This window comes from Phaethon lepturus, unplaced genomic scaffold (genome assembly GCF_000687285.1).
Source record: "Phaethon lepturus isolate BGI_N335 unplaced genomic scaffold, ASM68728v1 scaffold9800, whole genome shotgun sequence".
In the NCBI taxonomy this organism is placed as follows: domain Eukaryota; kingdom Metazoa; phylum Chordata; class Aves; order Phaethontiformes; family Phaethontidae; genus Phaethon; species Phaethon lepturus.
Window position 1 is genome coordinate 69,672 of NW_010514015.1, and position 26,781 is coordinate 96,452.

The window sequence follows — 26,781 nt, forward strand, 5'->3', positions numbered from 1 at the left end:
TACGCTGAACTACTGTGTTTCAAATGTCCACAAAAAGCCTCACATGCCCCACTTTGTGTCACTTGAGACCTTAAAGATGAATCATCAAGGACAGTATATTAAAAGGTGTCTCCATTCATAATCAAAACCCTAACTTCATAACTACTCAGACTGTAACTCACCTTTGCCATAACTGGCAATATATCGTGACTGAAGATCACACAGATTACATATTTCAATATATATATAAATAGCAAGACTAAGTTAATAATTTTTATACTAACTAAAATATTTCTCTGATTTTGAAAATCATTATATCCAAATAACATTTATTTTAGAGGTATTTCTACTGTAATTACATAGGAAACAAAGACTGTCTAATATGCTTAATATATATAATTTGTATATACATGGGGGGATGTGTGTGTGGGAATATACACACAACCCACTCACAGATATATGTACACACACATACATATATACCTGTATCTTGAGTCTCAGTCTGCTTTTCATGTTTTGGTTCTGAAAGGAAAGAAAAAAAAAGTACCTGGGAGTTTGATATGCACAAAGTAGCCTAAACAATCAGTTGTTAAGGATCCAGTTAATTTCTTCACTGACAAATGCATAACTCTCAACGACTTCTCCAGTTTTGGGGCCTGAATAGATATATGGTTACTGGAGCTTGTAGTAGAAATTCTAGACATAAACCAAATACTAAATGTGAACATAATGCTAAAATTTCAAACATTTCTATCTAGACAGATGAAATACTGAGAACAATGACAACAATAAAGCTATCATTCTGTACAATTGTTATAATTCACCTACACTCCTGATCTTTGGGTATAGAGCCAGTCTAATTTTTGTAACTCTGAAGAAGAAACAGGTTAAGAATATTCATTACTTTAGGTACTGTCTGAAAATATAAAAAATGCTATCCATTAATTGTCTGAATTTTCAATATACATTTATTGTGAATTTTAGAACTAAAGAAGTTCAATGTTCATCCAGTGTTTTGGATAATTTCATTATCTTAACAGGTACTAACCTTCATCTGAAAAAGGTTATTTACATAAGATTTTTAAAAAAATAAAGTCTTTCTACTATTTATCTTAAAGGTACCTTTTATGTTAAAAGGCACTATACTAGTCACTTGGCTCCCCCTCCATCCCTTTAAAAAAGAAAGTTCTTAGAGCATATACTTAAAAATAATCCAGACCTTTTCATTTCTGATTAAAAACTCAAACTTGCCTCCTTTCTCTAGTTTCATTGCTACAAACTGTACAAAACCCTTCATAAAACTACTGAAAGTTGTGTACAGTAACTGAGTATCTGTATTCCAAGTTACACGACCATTTACACACTTCACTGTGGGCACATATACTCATTTCAACTGAAGAACTTTTAGCATTAGCAGTAACTGCAGAAAGTATAAAGAAGTGGTTTCTTTCAATACACTGGACACACAAAGTGAGCGCAGCCTACCATAGGCCTGCAGTTTCTCCCAACACCATGCAAGTAGAAGTGATTACAGGAACTGCAATCCTAATAGAGTTGGTCGCTGATCTGAATTAAGAACAAAGTCATACAAAGCAAGAATCAGAAAGAAACTAACTGCTCTGGCCAGCAATCATCTTGGCACTGCCCTCTCAGCTTTCTGATAATTCTAGAAAGCACCCAGATTGAAGAAAATATTGTATCAGAGGGTCTGCCAGAAGAGGGGAAATACATCTGATAGGGATGGAGAAGATACATTAACTCCAGAATAGAGAAGCTGATACTTCTGCTGATTTCTCAGACATTTGCATCTGAAGCTTTAAAGTGAATCTTCTTGTGGATGTAAACTGCAGTTTTGGAGGTAATGTCAAAAACACAAGCTTTACATTTGAGAGAAATTTATCTCCATGATGGCCTAGATGCTAAAACCTCTCTTCTCCAGAAAAAAAGTAAATCCGTTTCATTTTTGATCCAATCAAAGGCATGTCGAAAAGTACAAGAAAGATGGCCTAGGAGACATCCCATTTCAACAGGGATGAAAACCAGGTACTGTAACTGCTAAAATGGTGTCTAGCACACATTCATGAACAATTACAACTCCCATGCCCTGAAACCAGGTAGACTGAACTCAGGAGGAAAAAATGGTGTGTCACAGAAAGACGGCCTCACATTTTTCAGCACATCTTCAGAGACATCCGTGGTTGGCTGGTTAGCTCAAACCTTAAAGGACTGACAACATAAGATGAGCTTATAGGGCTGGGTGTGATTAGACTGTCTTCCCCAGTGGTGTCTCTCATCTTTTCTAGGGATCCTGATAGCAGTTTCTGATTATTTTCTCTGGTTATTTCTGAGACACTAATGAGTGCCTAGACATAACGGTGCCTGTACGCAGGTCTGCCCTTGGAACAAACAGTGAAATTCCAAATAACTTCGTAATTTCATGTAACTTTCAAGATGTGGGGGGTGGGGATAAAAAAAAAAAAAAAAAAAATCAGTCAAATCTTGCAAGTGCCAAGAACACTCAATGCACCACCTGATTGGTCTTTTTCTTCTACGCTGCTCTAGGTTGGAGGTCTTAAATGAAGTTCCTCTAAAAAGTACAAAGGAAGCATTGTGCTTTCTCTCACAAGAAAAATGACTTTAAGGGAGAACTTGAAAGCAAGGAAAAATTCTGCTGTGAAAAGGTGAACTTTTACCAAGAGAAAAATGGTTTGTCACAGATCATGTTGAACTGCAGGCATAATTTGCTGCGCAAAAATGCCTGGTGATTTAGTAGCCAAGAATAATACTTTTTGTAAATCACCTCCTACCTTGGAATCTGCTTTTGAGAAAAAGAATGGAACTTCCTATTCTCTTCATCAGCCTAATCAGAGGATTTGGAATAGTAAACAAAGAGCAGAAAAAACCTAAATACGATTTATCTGACACTATTTAAAACTCTCATGGCAGCACACAGTAACAACTGCACATGAAACCACCGCTTGCTAAACCACACGAATTATGCACAAAATAGAGTGATTCACTATTACTGTACTAGGGTGAGAATTGATTGCAGAGTATGAAATGGGTTTGGAACTGATTCTATGGAAAACTGATGCAAAATACTTTGGGAACCTCCATGTTCATCTTACTCCAGAAGTAGGTATAGATGGCTCTTCCTGAGGGTAGGGACCATGGAAGCGTTCTCTGCTCATGTCACCACCACATATGAAGGAGCATGAAAAGTAAAGATTGAAAGTTGCACCTCTCCTTCATATCTAGGTGTGAGAAGCAAGAGAAGTGATTCTTGATTAGAAACTGATTGTAAAGTATTATCTGGAAAGGAGAGCAATTAACCCAGGGAAAACGCTAGTTCTCTTGCTTTTCCATCCTATTGATGTCAACATGTTTTATCAAGGGCATCATAGCTGAGGCAAATAATTATTTTCTGCAAACTGAGAAAGACATGGACACAGGGCTGAATACACCTTTGGGCCACTGAAATCCTTCAATGGGATTTTGATTTCTATCCCAATGGTGGATGGCAGCATTTCCCTCCTGATGACAAAGAATGAACCTCAAGATTTCCTGTCTCAAATACTTCGAAGTTAAGAACTTCTGCTCTTTGCTCAGGTTACATAAACACAGACAATAAACAAGACTGCTTTGAAGATACACTTAACTATTCTTAACTATTCTGAAGTACAGTTGTCCCCAGAAGCATCTCACAGAAGAAATCACAACCACATACCTTTGTTTCAAGACTGCAACCACTAGTCTTCTCATTTACTTTTTGATTTGGTCTCTGCAATCGTTAGCAAATCATTAACCAAATCAAACTAGAAGAGAGTGCTCTCCAAAGAACTGGTAGTTACAGAAAAGATGAAACTGTAACACTGAGCTATACAGATGCAATGAGCCACAGATGACCTGGCCAGGGTTTCATAAGAAAAAGGGCATGTGAAGTCTTCAACATTCTTATGTCACAGAAGCACAAAGTATGACAAAAAGGACCAATATGGGAATATAACCTATGTACATACTCTACACTTGTTCCAGTGTTAAAGACCAATTGATTGCTGACACACACGAGGATTTGAATGTTAAAAAAAACCCTTAGCTGAGAACTTGCAAAGTAATGTGACAGCAAGGAAAATTTTACGACAAAGTAATTTCACTTTCACATTAATGATAAGAGTTTGATACTATCATTTTACTAAATACAGCAGTTGTCATACCATGGTCTTCATTATAATCTCCATGCACTCTATCCTCTGTTTAAAGAAAAAAAAAAATCAGTACGAAAATTCATGGAATTTTAAGGCAGTAAATACACACAAATAATACAGAACCAAGTTTATTCAGGACAAAACGATATTCAAAACTATAGTATTTTATACTGTATTGAAGTTAGTAAGAGTTCAACAAAGGTGAAAATTTCTAGAAGATCCTGTGAAAAGAACTGAATAATTTTCTGGCATCACAAGATAGATTTAAAAATAAAGCACTATCAGTAGGCTTTTCTTTTACAGTTAATGAAATCATCTATGAATTATCTGCAACTCATAAATCATTTCTACGTTCAGCAAGCTTCTACAGGGGAATTGTGGAATTCGCTTGTTATGGCTTGCTTCCTTTTAAAAAAATTTTTTGAAGATACTACTTTTTTCCTGACACTTATCACACTAACTTCAACATCTTTGGCAAATTCAGATTGCTTTTTAACCACATAAATAATTATATGCAATTTAAAATACAAACATCTATTCTCCTGGAATGTTAATTCTCAAAATAATATTCTGCCTATTTGGCTGACATTACAGAAAAGTACTGTTCATGTAACTCTTTGTATTTTTTCAGAACTTAAATAAAAATACAGATGTAATAACTTGTTAAGGAACTGATGCTATCTATAAGCTCCAGTGTTTTGAGAGTTTTTTTGTCTTAGTTTGGGGACAAAATTCAATGAAATCTGTATAAAAAGAAATAAAACTTTAGACTGTACCCGTGTAATGTTCCACAGCATCTTCTAGCATTAGCTCAGAGTCACCTTAAATAAGAATATTTAATATTTTATAATCTAATCAAATTTTCATGCGAAATAGCACAAGAGAAGTCAAAGAGGTCATATATTTATCTCAAGAAAACAGAACTAAACATCCTGAGTTAACACTACGTTTTATTTGAAAGCAACAGCTGGATTGTAAAACGCATCCAGGAGCTACATAGTAAATCACACAATATAAAAAGTTCATCCATATTTGTGTTTAGGCATAAAATCAGGAATACAAGTAGGTCTTTGACAATACATTGATTAGACTGGAAGAATCCTTGACAGAAGAAGATATTTACATAAGTATTTGTGGATTGGATTCATGGAATGTTGTGTTCACAACTGTAATGGTAACATAGCTGCAAAAATCAGGGTTATTTGAAACTACACGAAAAACTGTTTGAAAATAAAACTGTTGACTAAACAGTTAATATGACACGTTACTTTGAAACATGTTTTAAAAAGTTTAAGTCATTATATTATAATCTGAAGTCATGAAAATTTACAAACCTGGCACTTCTGGATCACTTACTGTCTTTTCCACATCCACATCATACTCATATGAAACTGTAAATTAAATACGAAAATAGAAATATTTTTAAATTAAAGTATTTTTAATATTTGATTATTTTAACTTGCATGCATGTGTCTGTCAATAGCTAAAGGTAGCTCCCTATTCAAAAACTGACAAATTAAAACCTTACAGAGATTTGCAACTTGACAATCTAATAGAAGGTGTTGGGCCACCCTCTCTTCTAGTCTGCTGTTATAGCCTCAGTAGGAAAACTAGATCCACGACAGCCATTAGCCACCATGAATATTTTTTAATAGTTCTTCTAATATGAATAAAAAAGGTAATTGTCACCTATCCTCAAAGTTCTAAAGTAGCTGCTTTACTGATGTGCAGGAGATCCACTGGTGATGATCTACAGAATACAAGAAAAAGGCCAGAAATCAGACCTTGAGAAATATCTACATTCACTTCTGGCACCACAAATTTAAAGCAATTTACTTTTTTTTCATTGGATAACTAAACGTGGATTATTTTCCTCTGTGACTACAATTCTTTGCAATGTTACTAATATACTCAGTATTGATATATCTGGCAACACATGGTACTGAAGGTAAAGTAAATATTCTTTTACTTTGGAAGTATCACAGCTCAGATTCTAAATTGGTAAATGAAAAGCAGTAATCTCCCATAAAGACAGGAATAAGGCATTTTAGCTGTATCAAATAAATAGAATTATTCTTCTGGCATATTTGGCATCAAATAAGACTGTAAAGTCCAGAACTAACATTGTGCCAAAGATAAGCCCCGTCCAAACAGAAATCAATGTCTAATGCAAATGGAAGAGGCTGCCTGTACTATGAAGACAGATTATCACCATCCAGAAGAAAATACTTACCAGATAGCAGGGAAACTGTAATATCCACCTAACACTTCTTCATAATGGGAAAGATGAGCTAATGCCATTGCACGTGGTATCAAACACAATATGAAGATGACTATAAACTAATTGGATTAGTCCAGCCAAATTTTCAAAAATTTTTAAAGATGAATTAGTGTGTGCAGAAAGACAGTGCAAGAATAGTTCAGAATGAAGTCTTCTGTGCTGACTCACTGTTGGATAGTATTATTGCCATAAAAGAAATAAAAAATCCTGAAGGAAAGCATACAAATTGTATGCTTTTGAAAGGGGACATGTTCCAGATCCCAATCATACACAACAGCCAGAAACACATAAAAAAGCAGAAATGAAGTTCTTGCACAAATTAAAGCAAAAGTTTCCATATCTATCATCCCTTCTTTTTAAGAACCGTAGCAAATATGATACAGTCATCTCAGTCAGAGTAAAAATATCCAAGACAACCAAGAACAGCTGTTCGGAGGAATAAAGATATTCAAACCCATATATTACTAAACCAGTCTAACTTTTCTTATTTTGCTTTCTTATATCATTTGCTACATTTAGTCAGAAAATAAATATTACTGAGTTTGGAAAAACAAAATTATACCTGGAGCTTCATATGGTTCAGGCTCCACAGCTCCAAGATCATCTGCCAAAAGATCAGTATCTGAGCAACAAACATGTATTTATAAATTTTAAAATTTTTAATTCATTACATATTGCAGACCCTGTAACAGAACATTGTGCAAGAACAGCCAAATTTCTAAACCGAAGTGCTAAGCAGATTTATTCTAATGCCAGCAAGATATGTATATAGATTGAAACAATAAAGTTCATAATTGTATTCTTATATACAGCACTGAGAATGTGTATACACACATAAATTCTATACATATCTCCTCAAAAAAAGATGACTCTCCATATTTTTGTGTGTAAATGTAAAGAAAGTAGAACACCTTTACTTCGTTAAAAGTAATTTTAAAGATTTAAAGTAACTGGAATTTTAACATCTCATCTACTTCCCTACTTTAACTTGCTCTTTGGATGAATAGGATACAGAAACAAAGAGGTGTAATAGACCCAGACTGAAAAGAATTACTTCAGTTGTGAAGAAAAGAATCTCATTATACTTCCAGCAATCAAAATTTTCAGACAACATCCATTACATGAGTTTTTCAAAAAGCTACTAAGATATATGTAAAATTTTCAGTACTGCAGATAAAAACCATTCAGAAATATTTTAGAAATAAGAACTAAGTTGGATTTTGATCATCATGATTCTGCTTTTACTAACTGTTTTTATCATCCTGTCAATGCCTCAAGGCAGCTGGACATAAGCATCTTCTTTGTAAGATGTTATGTTCTTTGCAGGACTTGCAATACAGGTCATGTATAATTATCTGAGAGTGCCACAATGGAAGGAAATCAGAGTGAGAAGTCTGTCTACAAAAGGCTATGCTAATAAATTCTTAAAATTTAATTTAATAAACTAGAAAGTCCAGGAGCAGACTCCATACAGATATTATAAAAGTCCCTTTATTGGGGGGAGATATGCATAGCTGGAGCACAGATTAAGTTGTTTGGTTGAAAGCCAATATAGCAGTAAGTAAACAATAATATATAGCTACCCAGATTCCAAAACACATGGCATTAAAATATTCCATTTTTATTTAAAAAAAAATTTCTATATAATACTTGCTGTAGTTGATATTTGCTAAGTCTCTATTGCAAGTAGAAATTAAGAACCAAGTTTTTAATGAGACATATTTCCATTTAATCTGTCCTTATTTTTGGCAAAATTTAATTGCATATATATTTAGCCATCTAGGTACCTTTCTGAACTGAGTCTGGCATCTCATATGCTTCTGGCATTTCATTCTCTAATTCTCTGAGCAAGTCATCTGTTGTAGGAGCTTCAAAAGGTTCTCCATGTATTTCTTCCTTCACTTGCCACTGGTCATTTAGACTTTCATCTGCGTCTACATGTCTCTCTCCTAATCAATAATACAGATTGTTAGATAATACATACTCTTTGGTAATTATATTACCAGCAAATAATCAGACTTCAGCACATCTTTTGTGTTTTTAAACTAGTCTCCAAAGGGGACAAGGAGGGGACAGATGACTAGTCTGACTGAGATTTGTCTAGTCTATGGAAGTATTTATAAATTCTTCAATGATTTCTAAGTGTTAATGCATTACCAGGCTGGGAATGGAGAGCTTCATGAAGAACAGACTGAATTTCCTCTTCCAATTCTATGTCAGCATTCTTGTGCTCTAAAAGGATTATAAATTGCAGTGAAGTTAAGTGCAAAAGGCAAAGTCTAAACAATAGCTCAAGGCTTGCAGCTTTTAGTAGCCTCCATAAAGTTCTTATTCTACTCCACAAAGTTCCATAGAGAATGACTTGGTAAGCCTCTGCAACTCATGATATTACAGAAACAATTTGGTTTACTCTCCAACATAGAAAGTATTGCATCAGTCACATCAGGTTCACTCTGACGATGAACTGGAAGAATTTATCAACACTGGATTTTCTGCACATATCTTTTTCTCAGTGGCAGTAACATTAGTAACTTCAGATAACTACTCAAACCAAGAATTCTATTCTAAGTAATTATTTTACTAACACTTTCATCCATTATTTTCTTACAATTTAGGCAGCAGCACTAGCATGTCATATGTCACAAAAAAATGTCACTTGCAGAAGTAGCTTTGTTGGCTTTATAAACAGGGAAAGTAAGATACTAACATTACAATATCAAGGTCTTCTCCCAGCAATTCACAGCAGAATAAATCACAAACTGATTTCAGGGACAAGTAACTGTTATCTAACATACCTGTTAACACAGATCTAACACATCTGTTATTCTAACTGGGTATACTGCTACATACATATCGCAATCACAACTGTACTGCAGCAGAAAGTTATTCTGATGTGACCAATGGTAACCATAAGAGTGGACAAGAGTGCCTTCTATACATTTAAATTATAAAACTTTCATGTTCAGTGATTTATATAAAGTTATCAACAGTGATTCCCATTAAATAAACTATAGTGGATAAGCCACACATAAAAGCGATGAAAGATTTATTTTGCTACTCAAAGAAATAACACAATGAGTTTGCATGCTGAGGAAACAGAATTATATTTCAAATGAAGCATCATGTCTTTTGTTTAACCTATAGTTTACAGAAGGCCTTACCTGATTTGACATATGCCTTCTCAGCAGGCTGGATGGTCTCCTCAGATTCCGGTGATGCTGGCTGTGCTGGGACAGATCTTTCTTTAAGGCCTGCATTTTTCAGTTATAAAGTTAACTTTATGCTCTCTTTGATCTGATTCAATTATAAACTAAGAAAGTTGTTTTAATTAAGTTAACTGATTTTAAACTCTCCAAAACGTATTCAAATGATTAATCACAATTAAAGGGCTGTCCTGATATAGTGTTATATACAAAGACTGAAGTGTATTCAGATAGTAAACAAATATATTTTGAAGATAAACATACAATGAGGGGGAAAGAGAGACAGAAATTTAAGTACTTGTCTTTATTTCAAAGTAACTGAACAAACGACTACGCTATTCTCAAGATCTATTCAGCATCCAGAAGAAAAATACACAGCAAGTTTTTCCCACTGATTTTCTCTTTGGGCAAAAAGTGCTTCATATGATCAATTTAGTACATTTTATGAAGAACTGATTTGAATCATATAATGTGCTGCTCAGAATGAGAAGAGGTATTTTGAATTCATCTGTTAAATCTTAGAGGAAGAGAACTGTAGTTTCTTCAAAATAAAGTAATCTCAATCTCCCGTTTCTTTTGACAACTGAACTACTACAGAAAAAGTATGACTGAGAATTTCACCACTAAGATGCTTACTATCTATACCACAGAGTCTTTCTAGATCAATGAAAAGAAAGCAACCAATAACAGCAATGATCAAAACCATAGTAAAAGATAAAGACAATTCATAGCCTTGAAAGATTTTGCCGCATGTTAAGACATCACATCCCCAAGAAAGAATGTATTGGTACTAGCCTAATCCTCCTCTCAACCATCCTCTAGGAAGGATTCAAGCCAGATTTAAACAAGGGAGGCTCAGACTGTGTATAAGAAAAAACTTCCACACGTGCACCCACACACTCCCATCGCCATGAGGACAATCAAATCAGTGGAAAAGGCTGCACAGAGAGAGTGTACATTCCCATCCTTGGAGGTTCTAAAGACCACACTGGATAATAGGCAGTTTCATTTGAACCTGGTCATACTTCTGAGATGACCCTGTTTTGAGCAGGATGTTGCAATAAGGATCTCATGAAGTTTCTTCCACACAGAATTCTCCTATAATCCTACATCATTTTTCCTAGGTTCATATTTAGGTATGAGTTCCAAGATCAACTAAGATAAAACTACATTCTTAAACAAATACACACGCTGCCCAAAACAAACTAGCTTCTCAAGAGCTGTATGCATGGAAGTCAATAGAAACATAATATTTAAAAAAAGCAGAGGCTACACTGTAATGAATACTCCTGTATTGCTAACAATCTTGTAAAAGTAACTTTAAGTGAAACAATGTAAGTAGTATATTTTAGGTGAATAAATAATTACTAGGTTTCTACTGGAGTCAAACATACCTCAATACAAACAGGACTAACCTCAAAAGAACTTTGCGTGAACTAGATTTTATTATTTTACGCGTCATGAGAAAAACACACATTCATTCCATTACCCTATAAAAGTAATGGGAACAAGAAAACCAGAATTAATCCCACTTACACATTTTTACATTATTTAAATTACATGAAGATAAGTAGTTCAGCTATATCTAAAAGCACTGTAACTAAGAGTCTACTACTAAGGAATTAAGATCAGAAACTAGAGGAAAAAAGCCAAATTTACACTTCATTTTTTGCCAATTTTCTTCTGCCATTAAAAAAAAACACTGAAATATTTGAAAATATTATGAAGATTTACATTCATCTTTTGTTGCACTCATATTAATGGCTACAAGAGTAAGAAGTTACTTCTTTCTACAATCATCTTTAACTACATATGGAGATAAACCCCGTTATTTATATTAGCCATTGTCTCACACTTCAGAATCTGGAAGTGTAGAAACAGCCACCCCGCCTTCACAAATCCAGTTCACTTCCCTTACATATACACTTCTTTAAATAAGTTCTTGTGTCACCCGATAACCCACATCTCCAATTCCAGACAACCACTTGCTCTGCTTCATGAAAAATAAATGTATTCAAAGTGTTTCAAAAGATATTCAGAGCCAACAAGCCCTTTATGTGTGTAAAAGGCAAGAAGGGACTAGCAAGAGTATTTCTTTGTTTTGCTTACACATTTCTCAACTTTCCCTTCCAGCTTTTTATACACATCCATTGTGTTTATCACTGATTCCTATTGAAACCTGTTGAGTATGTAATATGTTAAGCCATTTACTGTTTGCAAGATACTATTTTCTCTCGTATTTTTACCAAAATAAAGTTGCACACAGGTTTTACTTGTGTGGTGCATTCTTTTAGTTTATGTGGTAACTTGAATGACAATAATATTTCATAGAGATATACAACAGCACAACATATCTCTGGGGCAAAAATCTCATTTTATTGTTTGGCAATCTGTATAGCTTGGAGTGCTGCTCAAATACAACATTCTTTGGAAAAAACCCAAACTTTTGTAAAACCAGATAAACTTTGGGTCACAGATACAATAATATGTTAATCAGTAAGGCAACTCATTCCAAATTTCATTCCCTGACAGTTACAACTTCTATCACATTAGGGGAGAAAATAAAAAGTGATGTGCACTATACCACTGTGCCACCATTCTTGAGAAGTGTGATTTGAGTGCTCCTCTACCAAATATGTATCTTAACACGTATCAGAGCAAAGATGCATAAACATGTCTATCATCACTGAAACCTAAACCAGAATGCTCGTTATGCAAGTGCATTTATTAGATATTCATTCTGTCAAGTTTTCTGCTACGCACCATAATGTTCATAACACACACATCTTTTCCCTCCTTCTTCACACATACATAAATATTTAGAAAATAGCTTGGTACATCATCTCTGTTAATTATTATAGCTAGAATCTTAAGCTACTGCACTATTTTCTACCACTTTCATTTGAACTATTTTTCATAATTTCCTCTGGGGAAAAAAAAAAAAAAAAGAAGGAAATCAGATTATATTTTACCCTATTACCACATCTTATACCCCTAGGGATCAAAGCATCTTAGAGACACATATGTGATGTATTGAAAGTCTGAGATAGTGTATTGCCAACTGTTAAACGCAAAATTTAAGCAAAACCATGAAGAGAATCAACCTTCAGGACTTTAATCTTACACCACCACCCACATGCCTATATTCATGCTCAATTTCACTTCTTAGTTTTGTTTTCTTTAAAACAATACTGCAGTATCACAATAATAAATCTTCAATTTTCATTACAAATTTTGTTCTGAATCTTGTGTAATTTTATTGTGCAATTAATATTTCAACACCTAAGTTATATTATGTGTCTATTAAAATTTAAAAATATTCATTTTCCACAAACTTGAAAGCAAGTATAGATTCAATAATATACTGAATTATCTCTGCAGAAATGTTTTGCAACTTTGAGTTTATTCTAATGAGTCTGCTGGATAAATCATTCCTCAGTGCTAAAAATACAGAAGCTATAACAGCAAACTAACACAGGAACTCGCTTACAGAACTATCACATACTTCAAAAGTGTTGTTTGAAGAAAACAGTAGTTGCAAAAAATATATAAGCTGTTCTCTAGTCAAGTTCAACACGAATACAGTAGTAGTAGCATATCACTTCTTAAAATGTGATTGGAATCCAGCAATACCCATTAATGGCAAAATAGGTGGCCTAATTTTCAGAAGTATTCATCACCAGAAGCTTGGAAAACTCAGGAAAAAAAAATCAGGATACAGTAAACTTAAAAGTGACAATGAACCAAGTTTTCACACTTAAACATAGGTAAAAAAGAAAGAACGGACAGAAGAAAAGCAGAACATGTTGTCACAGGATCAGTAAATAAAACTGTTGTAACGCTTTTGTTGAGTATACACTGAAGTCTCATAAACAAATGCAACACTAAAGTTGGTTTGAGTGTTTGTGTATGAAATAGTTTTTTCAGCCTACTTAGGGAAAAAAGTTTAGCAAGGAGTAGTTTACATTTATTTGCTAAGGTCCTATGACAATATGTTCCATTAATGCTCCTCTTGGTTGTTTTTGTGAAATGGAAATTTTTTTTTTGTAACTTTCCACTATATGAGTCCAGATAATCCTCTTGATACTGCTTTTAAGCTTGCATTTGATATACAATACACTTTCATCCCTGCACCAAGAAAATAGCATTTTAATACAAGCAAGTAAAGAGAGGGGAAAAAACTCCCACCAGATTTAGAGTATGCTTGAAGTAATTGGCATCAATTTGACATGTCAGTTTTCAATACACATTGAAAAGCCAGGCAAATTAACATAGGTACATATTTGAGTTTCACAGCAGACATTTTTGCTTTGTGCTTACAATGCCAGTATATGCTTAACAGTTTTCAACAAATGATTATATGGAGCCTTTGCTCACACTTATTTCCAGAAAACATTATCTGATATACATTACACTTTCATCCCTGCACCAAGAAAACAGCATTTTAATACAAGGAAGTAAAGAGAGGGGAAAAAACTCCCCACCAGATTTAGAGTATGCTTGAAGTAATTGGCATCAATTTGACATGTCAGTTTTCAATACACATTGAAAAGCCAGGCAAATTAACATAGGTACATATTTGAGTTTCACAGCAGACATTTTTGCTTTGTGCTTACAATGCCAGTATATGCTTAACAGTTTTCAACAAATGATTATATGGAGCCTTTGCTCACACTTATTTCCAGAAAACATTATCTTCTTATTGCCATAGTTACCACATTCACATAAATATGCTGAATTTCTCATTCTTGAGATTTGTTCCTCATTAGCACAACTGGAACTCTGTTTATTTCTTTTCTTTCTTGTCTTCCTTGGACGGGTTTTTAACTATCTTTTTTGTTTCTTTGTCTTTTCCCACCTGAATAGTACCATCCTTTTCACTGGCTGATTTTTTTGTAGTATCCTTGGATTTTACATTTTTGTCTAGGCCTTTTTCCTTTTCCTTTCCTCTGTCTCTTTTAGCTTTGTCAGAATCTTTCTTTAATTTATTCATATCAACAGCTTTCTTGTCCTTTCGATCAGTAGCATCTTTTCCTTTCCTGGCTTTCTTTTTTTCTTCCTCATCTTTGATTTCCTCCTTCTTGAATTCCTGCTTCTCCTTTAATTTCTTCAGTGGTTCTTTAATTGCTTCTTTTACTTTTTAGTTTTCCATTTAAAAAAGAGGAAATGTTCAATAAGAGAACGATTCTTAGATCAGAAAACATCTTATGAGCAACTGTCTAAAAGCTTTGATCGAATTCTTATTTAATGTTTGTTAGATGACAATTTTAAACTTGTATAATTAACTATTTAAGCTTTAAGCAATTTAAACAAATTAGTTCTGACTTTTAGCAATACCTCAATCATGCAGCTTACTGCAACTGCATCTGAATAAAGCATTAATCTAGTGAAAAACATGCCTCTATTATCTTACTGTTAGCTAACTTCTGCAGAATGCTAAAAACAGTTTTCTCTGTGAGCATGAAAATCAATGTATATTTTGGATCTTTGACAACGGTACGACCACTGTAGGACCTCGATATATCAACAGCAGCACTAACAGAAAATTTTTTCACAATTTATGCTACAACATCTACTGACATTGTTACCTCCAATTAGGCCAAGACTTAAAAATGTATCTTAAGTATCTATTTTACAAAAGAAAGAAGTACACAATAATTAAGAAGACACAGCAACGCCCTGGTGAATTAAATCAATTCCAAAAAGGTTAACTTGGTTTGGCCATATTCAGTGAAATCAAAGTAACAATTGTAAATTAATTCTTACATCTTTGATTTTCCATACATAGCACTATTAGTAATACAACTCCAAAAGTAAAACAAAGAAAAAAGTATTTCTTGTGCTTATTTTCTCTATTTCAATTCACATTTGGCTGTGACATGGTGTCTAGATAATATATCAGAAGAACTGTCAGAACAGCATCCTTGAATTGTTCAATATTTTCTTCCACTTTGCCCCCAGTTGTGAAAAACATTGTCAGTACCAGCAGCATTCGCCAAAATAAGGAATTTTTAACTCAATAAAATTTAGAAATTTGTCCATTAAGTCTCTGTATGCAGTATTTGTATTTAACTTTTAAACTAATATTCCCATGTTAATAAAATGCAATGAAGATTTTATATATAAAATAGAACAGCTCTATTTTTATTCAGACCTTTGAGAGAAACTGCAGTCTGTTGAGGTAAAAAGCAGGCAAGTGACAACATTTCTCCTGTAACATCTGCCTCTAACTGCTGTGTAACATTTCTGCAAGTAACAATTCAATCACACAGCTCAGTCTAAAAGGAGTAACATCACAGTTCCTTCCAACTGTTTTTTGGCACAAAGCATTTGAAATATATCACACCATTCCTTCATTTTCATATCAAACATTGAAAAATAAACCAAAACTCAGGAATTAATTGTTAAATGACATTTATTACATTCTTGAAAACACACAATTTCCAACCAAGTCATACCAAGCACAATGTGGAACAAATGCTAAAAATTTCAACTTGCATGCAAGATGCTAAGAAAAGACATTCATATGAGCATTAGAGCTTCCCTCAGCAAATGCACTTTTTTTCCTAGTAAGACTTTGTATTACAAACAGCATGCCTTTTTCACATCCTGATAGAAAAAACACATTAAAGTCTAAGTGTCTTTAATGCAACAGAGACTGTGTTCTTTACATAGCACCATGCTGTGTGGAGATAACTGAGCACATCTAAGAAGTTAAGCACCTGAAGTACACCTGGTAGTTTGGTGTTTTGCTTAGGCCAATTAGCTTTGATAGTCTGTTACACTGAGCACATTTAGCCTACTGTGTCCTGTTCATACAGCAATGTGATTACAAATAAATATATAGCATAAATCGGTTGCAAGCTATCCTACTTTAAGCTTTTGCAAAATTTATGTTTCATCACTGCAATGAAACCTGCAAATAATATTAAAGAGGAAGTTACTGAACCTGACCTAAATTTCTCCTTCTGTAGAAAGACATAGATGAAACTATTTAAGTACAGACAAGCAGAAATTAAGGTGCTCAAGTCCAATTACATTATAGTCATAGTATCATGAATTCATGTAAGATAATCGAAGGAGGATTTCACACAGAACAAAATCTGCATATACATCAGAACATTTTTAAATATGCAGAATACGAAGTTAACATAAACCAAACAAGACAATTGTTGTAAAAAAATTTGCAAACAGAAAATATAATCTCTAGTTAGGAAAGCACTCACATTGCCATTAAACTACAATCAGTAGTAAAAAAATTAATGAAAAATGGGGAGGATAATAGTTTGCTGCATCATTAGACAACACTTAGCCAAACACAGCTAGTATTAGTAAACATTATTAAAACCTGCAATCTGTATTTACAATGCGCATGCATTTCAGATATCATTATCTGCATAAAGTTCCACAAGAAAAAGAATGTTAAAAATACCTTTGACTTTAGTTTTTTTCTTGGCTACCCCTCCTGGCTCCTCACCTGATTTGTTGCAAAATGGAAATAGGTTATGAACATATCTGTGATGTTCAACAAACATGACATAAAATTATCCGATCTGCCATGCCATGTAAAAAGTTATCTTTATAGCACACCGCAATGCTATGGAGAGATACCAAATGTTAACTCATTAAAAATAAAGCATCTTCAGTAGCAAGACCACCGCAAGTACTGAGATGGAAGACTAATTAATCCAAGAAAAGTACCACATTACCAGATGCATGCTACTTGAAATGCTTCTTAGAGCTAGCTCAGTTCTCTCCAGACACGTAATTATGACCAATATCCCAGCTGATTTCTCTGCTAGGTATTATGCCAGTTCTCTCTGAAACCCACTAACTTTTATTTCTATAAAACTCCATAAATATTTAATAACTATATTAACTGATGAGATCTTCAAGCACCTATGTACTGTAGATTATATAAACTGAATATTTTCTTACAACGAATTACAATCTCTGTTTCTTTACCCAATGGAGAATATGTGTTTTAACAAAGGTGTTGCTCATATTCCAAAAAGCAGGCACCATTTCATTTTTGTTAAAACACTTACTGCTTTACTTAACACTATTTAAGACTGTTAAGAGTTTTATTGAAAAAAAAATAAACCTTACACTCCAAAGTCAGGTGCTGCCCTCTTTCCCCATTTTAGCCAACAGAAACGGAGGTCATTCAGCATGTTGACTGTGGTTTATACCTAGTTCCACAAGAGGCGTGAAGGAAAAAGCCTTCCCTAAATACAAATAAGAATTAGCCTCAGCTTCCTAATACCATAGATTGGATTATTATATTATACCAAGAGACTGGATTATCACCATCGTGCTGCTGTGGATTAAGACCTAAACTCCACAAACACCGCATTGCTACCCAAAAACCAACCAGAAAGTTAAGAAAAGCTATGGGAAATGTATTTTTAAAACTCATACATAATCTTATTAAACTAGACGAGAAATTCCCATGTCTGAATGAGAAACCTAATGTTGAGAAACTGTTGAGGTCATTAAAGTAATTTTAATCAGCTTATATCTAATCCCTATCTTACATGTTTTCAAAGTATCAAGCACTGACATGAGGGCCAAAATTTCTTTAAAATGGGTTAGCCAGGTAAAAATACAATTTTTACATCAATTTCCTTACAAACTCAGACCTGGGATATAAAAATCTTTTCAAGCTCCTTCCTCACAGATTACCATCATTGCTGAAGTCCAGAGTTCTAACTTGACAAAATTCATTATTCAATCTTATTACTTCTACGCAGTGTGTGGAACAATAAGTAAATGATTTTCTCATGTAAAATGAAGAATAGACTCCAACTTTCTTATACTACAGCATCAATGACAATATAAATAATAAAAGGTACTCGAAAGTTGCACAAAACCATATTCATATTTTGAGCTCCTCCCCTCTTTTCATAGTAAAATTAAATGTTACAGTATTTTAAGATACACTCTCAAAAGCATGTCTTGACAGGGAAAACAAAAAGTTTTACAAAGACCAGTACACACAAAAATTATGATACAGATATTTGAAATTATTTTTAAAGTATATGCACTATGTTGAAAGACTACAAAATAACTTGTTCACTGATTACTGGTATTTCACTTCTTAAACATTCAGGCAGGCAGTAATTTGTTTCACTCTATTTTTATACAATGAATAGTGTTCATATTCTCAGCAAGTTATCATGATATAATTCCATAAATCGTGTATAGTTTAACATATTATGAATAGACACATTTACAGGAAAAGTCTGTAGAACAATATATTTCAAACTCTTAATATGATGTAATAATCACAAGACAGAAATCCTGCTGCATCTGGATTTCCATCTGGACTGGATCTCTACAATGGCTACAGCACAGGGAAGTCTTGTCTGTGAACTCCAAACAGGCTGAAGCAAGACATGGCTGCAAAACACATTGCTTTTCCAAAACAGCAATGTCCTGGAGCATGCGATGAAATCGAAGTAAACTCATTGCCAAAGACTAAGGCTCTTACAGCCGTGGGGCACACAACCAATGTCCAGAATTTTATGAATCATGTAACCTAACTCGTGGACTCTTACACTAAATTCCAATTCAAGTGTCTTCACACTTTTTTTGAGCTAGTTTTTAAGCTCCTCCTTTTTTTCCACTCAGTCCTACATTATAGATGTCTAGTGATGGAAATACAAAAAGAAATACAGAATTTATAACTATGTGTTATAAATTATGTGTTATAATGGATTCTCAGAAATGGCTACTACTGGAGTCACTGAATTAAAAAGTAGACTTCAGATTTAACATAGCTGGATAGGTTTGCAGTATTTTCCAAATAAATGCTTTAAATAGTCATACTAAAAATTAAATATTCATGTCAAAGTGGTTATTTTTACATAATGCTTAACAGTAGATAACTTAATATCTTTACTGATTCTTTGAAACTTAGAATATTACACAGTATTCCAATTCTGCAACAAAATCCAGTTGTCTCCTCTATTTTTCCTCATAAAAATCTTCAAGAACAACCTCCACAAAAGGAACCCCAAAGTGAGAGCCCAGCTGTAGAATTTCAGCATCAAAAGAAAAATATATGAATACTATTTTCATTCAGAAAAGTAAGAATTGCAAAACAAAAATGAGATACAACACAAAGCACTCTTAAGCAGTTTCACATTCATATATTTAACAATACATTGAGAAACCTGGTTTATTCTTGCATATGCAAATTTTATATTATTAGTTTAATAATACTGAAAACTTCAATAACCTTGCTATACCAAAGGCTTTGCCACATGAACAAATTCCTATAAATCAATTTCACCACAACATCTACCTGCATAAGCCCTTTTAACTGACAGCATCACACAACAAATGTAAGCTAATTAAGGTGGCTTATTCACTTACATGTGAAAAAGGAAGAGGCTACTTCACATTTACCATAGAAAGCATAGGGTCAGGGTTAGCACTAAGCGGCTGACAGACAGAACTTGCTACCCTTCTGCAATTTGTGCAAAGCCTGGGTAACAGAACAGAAAGCATCAAGCTTTAAACATTAGGGCTTGTGTTCAGACTCTTGCCTTAATTCATGAGGTCCCATCAAAAACCTCCTTCACCACACAGAAAATTAGCAAAAGATGTTCAAACTGCAGAACTAAAAAAGGAAATACAAATCTGTAAGCCAAAAGAGTTATCAACCTTTTTTCTCTCTTCTTTGTATTCCTTCTCCAGAACTTCAAGTCAGAAAAAACTATGATTGTTTGCATACACACCTGCATGTAATTATTACTGTTATTTTGCATTTATAATATGCTGTGTTGGATATATAAGGTCTTCCGCTAAACAAAATAGCTTATTGAGAGAAGGCTAGCACCCCACTTACCTTAAACTGAACTCATTACCTGTACACAGATTGTCAGGCATACCAAAGCCTGTAATCCTCTTGCAAATGCAAGAGAGCTTTTTTAATTCATAAAGCTAAAAAAAATTAAAATACTCCCAATTCATTCTCAGTAAGTTGTTTTACTATCTTTTGCTTAATATCTCTTGCTTATTTAATTCTAAAATTAGGAGAAAAATTCAGATCAGAGACACAGGAGAGAAAGCATTTTCTTTTCTGAAGTCACAGATGCGTAAGTTGCATCTTGTATGAGAAGATACAAGAAACCAACAAGCAAGTCTGGCCTTCATTAGCCTCATCTTGAGGAATCCATCCTAACTGACCATAACAAAGACAGTATTTAATGTATTTCATGCTGCTGTGCCACCAGTATGATAGCTGCTTAACTGAGGGCAACTGAATACAGAAAATAGAATGCATCTGTCCAAAACGATTGAGCTGTACGCAACAGCTTCCCCCCAGCTCTCAAATACTAATCAAATTATGTTTAAAATACAGGTGGTTACCCCCCGCCCATCTGACCATGAAATGAAATTAAAATCCTTCTAATGCTTCAATGCATTCTTCTTCTACCCTTCCATCCAACTGTTACATATATGAATAACTGTCATAAAAATTCAATTTCCTCTGCGGCCAGTCAATGGACACTGACTAATAATGCAAAATTACCATAAAAAGAAATCCACAGGTGGTAAGCCTTATTCACTGAAGACTGAACATGATCTCAAAAATGCTTGGGGTTTTTGTGGTTTTGTTTTGTTTTGGGTTTTTTTTTTTGAGTGGGGAAGTACTGGCAAAAAGTTGTTACAAGAAGAATTTCATCAGATAAGCAATTTTCTGTTTATTTTATTCCAATCTAAGTTATTCTATATATTATGGGCATTGTGATTCCCCCTCCCAGCCATAAAAAATTGTCTGACTTTCAAATTAAATATTGTTGAAGATGGTCACAGAAATCTGGGGTTCAAAGTTTCCGTAAGTTCTCAGCCATTTTAGATATATGGGTACTAAGTTTCTCCCTCTCTACTATTTCTTTACATTAGTATCACAACAAAGCAAGCAAGAGCTTATGCTACAAAAGTTAACGCAGTATTTTGTTTGAAGGTATTATAAAATACCTTAAACACCAGTTAAAATACCAAACATTTGTTTTGCCATTTTTCTCATGTTGATAAAACATCACATGTATTTCTAAGAATGCTGCCCAAATTGGAAGACTACTTTAGTCACAGATGTTTACTTATGAAGCTCTGTAAAATTTAATATAAATGACCTGTAATGAAGCTGATGAAGGCATCATGTCCAATTTAACATAAAATCACTCAATTTTCATTGTTTACCAGCTACAAAACCTAGCAAGTTCCTTTCACTTAAACAATATAATATGTTCATTAAAAACATTGTTTGTTACTAATTTGCACCTATTTTAAATTCTCAAACAAAAAACTGTAGGTAGGAAGTGGCAGCTTTGCCTTCTAAAATAGTTATTCTAAAATAATATCAAAAGGCAAAGCTGCTACAGCTTTCTATCTACAGTTTAAAACCACTTTTAACAGTTTTCTGGACTTCTTTTAAAATATTAATATACTGCCTGTATTTTATATAACTGATAGTCACCACAAATCAAACTAAAAATTTAAGTTTCAATTTCCTCAACTAATTCCAACACTTTGTGGGAACACAGAAGCTTCTATGTTGAGACACAGTTCAGTTTTCCTTGCTTATTTGGATATCATATTCAGCTTAACCTTTTTGCTGTTAAAATGTTTTGGGTTTTCTGTTTATTTGTTTTTAAAACTGCCATGCTGGTATAGCTGAAAACTCATCTAAGTCTTATTACCAGCCTTGCTAGCCAAGTCCTGTTTACAATCACAATTAATGCAATTCATTAAAATCAAACTCGTCTTCCCCATACTTTAGGGGAGCTTAAACAGCTCTGCTCACCACTGGTGAGGGCTTAATTGTTAACTTAACAAGAATACCACCAAGCAAGAGTGAACACTTCTGAAAAAAAAACTATATTCCAGAAACTAAACACTCTAGAAAGTTATTTTCTGTTAATATTTACCCTATGTCTCCCCCCACTCCCCTTTTTCTCCTCCTACAAGTTCTTTATCCGCACTGTAATTGTTTTGAAACAGAATTCCACACACTTAAAACAATCAACAAGGAACTTTCATGACATCAAATCAGAACTTTCTTGGCCTGCATTTCATCTCCTTAACCCAAGTGAAACTAATTTACTGATCACTGATGTAGCCATTACCTATTTCAGTGCCTGCAGCTTTCTCATGGTTCAAACAATCCTTCTGTATTTCACTTGAACCTTTATCAGATTATGAATGTGTATTTTAACTACTTGGTATAAACTTCATTATACAGAATTCTCATAGTAGATGTTTTCCTCTACTTTTTGGCTATCTAGTTCTATTACTGAAGCATCTACAATTGAATTCAATGTTCCAGGACAATTCTTCTAATTCATACTGAGAGTTATTATCTCACAATAGCAATGAAACTTCTAATTCAAATCTGCTTCTAAAATTGAAAAAGGAAAAAAAAAATAAACAAAACAAGCTTGCTTTACTTCCTACAGTTCAGATACTTTACAAGTTTATTCCACTTCGCAAGAAACTTCTCAGTAATATTCCACAGATCTACTACCATTTATTTTCATAATGTATGGTGTGTTTTTTTCCCTTTGCTTTACCCTTCATATATCTCATACTAAAAACCATTAAATTTACATGCTGTTAACTGTTTAAATCCTCAAAATCTTAACTAATCCTCAAATATTTGTAAGAAAATGTGACTAATGTTTATGTGGCTCCATTTCATTTGTAAATCTTAAGCAGCAGTATTAACACTTCACAATTTTATATTTTTTTAAACACTTCACTTGCTTAACACTAACACTTTTTCTTTTTTATTACTATTTAAAATTGTGTAGAAACTTGGAGTTAGATGATTTAATTAAAGGGTTTTTTTAAACAGCCATGTTAAATTGCTTTAAAATTGCCATGCCAAAGCAAGTGAAAGTTCATTTAATTTAAAAACAAGTTAAAATTTCAGCCTGCATCCACTAGCGTTAAAACATGAATATAAACATTATATGGGAAATAGATACTAAGTTAGGCATAGCAGGCAACACAATAAACAACTTCATACAATTTAAATCGTAATCTGATTGAGTACACTATTCCTGTATTAAAATGACAGCTGACTTTCAGCTTTTAGTACCCGATACAAACTGCAGAACATAGTTATAATCTGCTCTTTCTATATTAGTAACTTAACGATAGCAGACATGTTCATGAAAAATATTTTTGAAACAACTGTCAAAACAGTTTCACAGGAGAAGGTTTCAAATTTGCAAAACTGCATTAAATTCTTGAATTTAGCAAGGAATAGAAGACATTACATTTTAATTTCCAATTAGTCTTTAATATAGCCAGTATTACATTAGAAATACATAATCACAGCTTCCTGCTTCCATAAAAGGCCCACCTTAAAAAAAACACTCAAACAAATTTAGAACAGCCCTTCTGGTGCGATCGTTGTATTAAAAAAATGACTGAAAACTTAGCTTGAAAACAGACACATCAGTGGCAATAAACCATATAGTGACATCATATCTTCCGAATACAACAGATGTTAGCTAACTTAGAAATAAATGTTTCTGTAAGGTTTTCAAGCACTTTTAAATTAAGTGCTTTTATTTAAATGGGTAAAAAGAATCTATCTGAGAAATCAGTGAAACACAAAATTATTTATTAAAATCATATTTCACAAGAGAATTATCATTGTCACGTCTATATTAAGGATTAACATATAAGTATGTATTTACATAATGCAGTCATGCTAGAATACAATCAAAGCTGTTACAAAATGCTTCAGTTAATGTTTGCTAGAAAGACAAATGTTATAGTGTTAACAGTAGAGGTTATTACAATTAGCTTTGTGCACAAAATGCACAAATGGAAGCACATACAGAAACCAACCACACAACTGCAGATACACATTTTATTCTACATATTTACACAACTATGTAGTATTTGTTGTCCTGTCACAAAAATGGAAAAGTCACTGAAAGGCTTTCAACTAGTGAAACTACATTGCATGGCTGACTTTAGTTCAATCTTTATAGCGTCCATTTGGGAGTTTCCCCTCAATGCCATAAATTCCTGTTATATTAAGACTGATGATTTCATGGACATTTTCAAAAGCCAATCAAATTAGTCTCTCAGTCACTGGTTCTGTAAATCCAAAATAACACAAGTCTTTTTTCCCTGAACCCCTTCATTCTGTGACGAACCATCAACATCATCTGCAGCTTCGCTGTCTTCTTCTTCTAGTATTTCAAAAGGAGTCAATACATCATAGAGAAATGAGAGAAAGCCATAAAACCAATCAGAGCTTTCCTCTGCTAAAATATTAAGGACTTCCTCAAGGGAATCAATATTTTCATTACTGCCATCTTTGGTCAGGCCTACACAAGAATAGAGGAAAGAAAGAGAGAGGGGGAAGGAGGAGGGGGGGAAAAAAAGACAGCAGTTAGGTGGAAAGAGGAAATTGTAAAAGAAGGATCTGTGAAAGACATCTCATGTCACAGACAGCAGTCTTTACAGGAATGCTAATTAGGAAATAGAAAGATGTTAAGAAAGTTGAATTTTTCAAAGTACAGACTATAATTTGGACAATAAACATGCACAATATTATGCCAAAATCTTAAAAAAAGGCAGCGTCTTTGTTTTGCCTTCTTCCTAGTCCTAAAACCGAATCCATTTATATTCCGTTTTCTTGTTGCAGCATTTACCTTTAGACACTTTTATAACAGAAATCCTCCACTACTTAAAATCATCCAATTTGCCTTTTTTTTTTTTTAAACCATGATGTTCAAATTTGAGAGTTTGCAATTTATAGCTGAGAATAACATTTAAAAGCAAACAGTATTTAAACAAACTTGTCCCAGACATACTGTTAAGGGTAACATTTATTCTACCATGCAGAATTTTGATTTTGCTTAGAAGTGAGGACTCTGGAAGAGCTGTTTTGCAGTTTATTTTCTTGTTTGGGTTTTTTTAACATGCTTCTCAATCATCTTTTCTATGATATATATTCTATGTTATATACGTGATCCTCAGGAATTAATTCCAAACCTGAAGATATATAGAACAGTAGACAAATAGAATAGGTAGCCACTATAAAGGGTGTGTATACTGTCACACAGAAAATCTCAAGCAGGCTAAAGACAGCTAAAAAGTCGAGATGTCCAGAGCAGTAAAGAAAGAGCTTGTCATCTCTAAACTCTCTGATACCAGGAGTTGCTATCTTGGGCTATGAGACCCACTGATCTAACTGGTGTTTTTAAAATACAAATAAGCCATGATTAACGCGCTCTTTTTTCCCTCCTCTTTTTTTTTTTTTTTTTTTTTGTTAAAATCCACTGTTTTACAGTTATTACTAAACAACATTTCAACTTCTCAATTCTGGGAAAAGTACAACAGAATGACCAAGCAATGACAAATATCAATTATTGGTAAGCTTTAAACCAGGAGACAGAGGAATTTCCCCCACTTCTAAGCAGAACAAACCTTCATTTGTGTTGGAAGGAGAAGCAGAAAAGTAGGCTAAGGCTGAAAACAGGTTGTTGAGATATAAAATTAAGTGAACATGATGAACATGCAGACCACAAAGCAAGATTAGGTGCAGGTTAATGACACATTCAAGAGAGTTCATGGCAGAGACATTTAACGCATTTCAACATGTTTTTCTTACAGGACATCGTGAAAGTACCAATGATAATTCTGAGGAAATTTCCAAGTCCGTGATGTTCCACATCCTTGTACCTGGATGTCCGGAACCTCTACTTGAGTGACCAGCCATTCTCTTTAATTTTTCACTGGATAGCCCAAAGGTTTAAAAATGACAGATTGAATCCAGGAGGCAATCAAGGTATAATAAATATCCCTCTCCAACTTCTTCCATGGCTTAGTTCTATAAAAATTAAATTTTATAGACTTAACTTTATGCACGGTAGTCAGTCATCATTCTAGTTTGTTTTCAAAATTTGGACCAAGCAAGATGTGAAGACATAAACCGAAGTAAGTAATTTACTTAAGAATGGAAATCTGAATCTGAAATAAAAATTTAAAAAAACAACCCAAAACTAACATAACATCTAAGTTATAAACATAGAATTATAAATGTTTGTATCATTCTATTCTGTCATAATCTGGA

General features: G+C 33.7%; 1 protein-coding gene across 1 annotated transcript in view; it reads right to left on the reverse strand.

Annotated features, from left to right (window-relative positions):
- Positions 1-26,781, reverse strand: part of ASPH (aspartate beta-hydroxylase) — a 95,524-nt gene that overhangs the window by 59,592 nt on the left and 9,151 nt on the right. Inside the window, exons 4-11 of the mRNA XM_010291727.1 lie at positions 9,627-9,716; positions 8,623-8,697; positions 8,253-8,414; positions 7,028-7,087; positions 5,519-5,575; positions 4,961-5,005; positions 4,194-4,229; positions 463-501 (exon numbers count right to left, since the gene is read on the reverse strand). Of these exons, the coding sequence (XP_010290029.1) occupies positions 463-501; positions 4,194-4,229; positions 4,961-5,005; positions 5,519-5,575; positions 7,028-7,087; positions 8,253-8,414; positions 8,623-8,697; positions 9,627-9,716 (564 nt within the window). The remainder of the gene's footprint in view (positions 1-462; positions 502-4,193; positions 4,230-4,960; positions 5,006-5,518; positions 5,576-7,027; positions 7,088-8,252; positions 8,415-8,622; positions 8,698-9,626; positions 9,717-26,781) is intronic.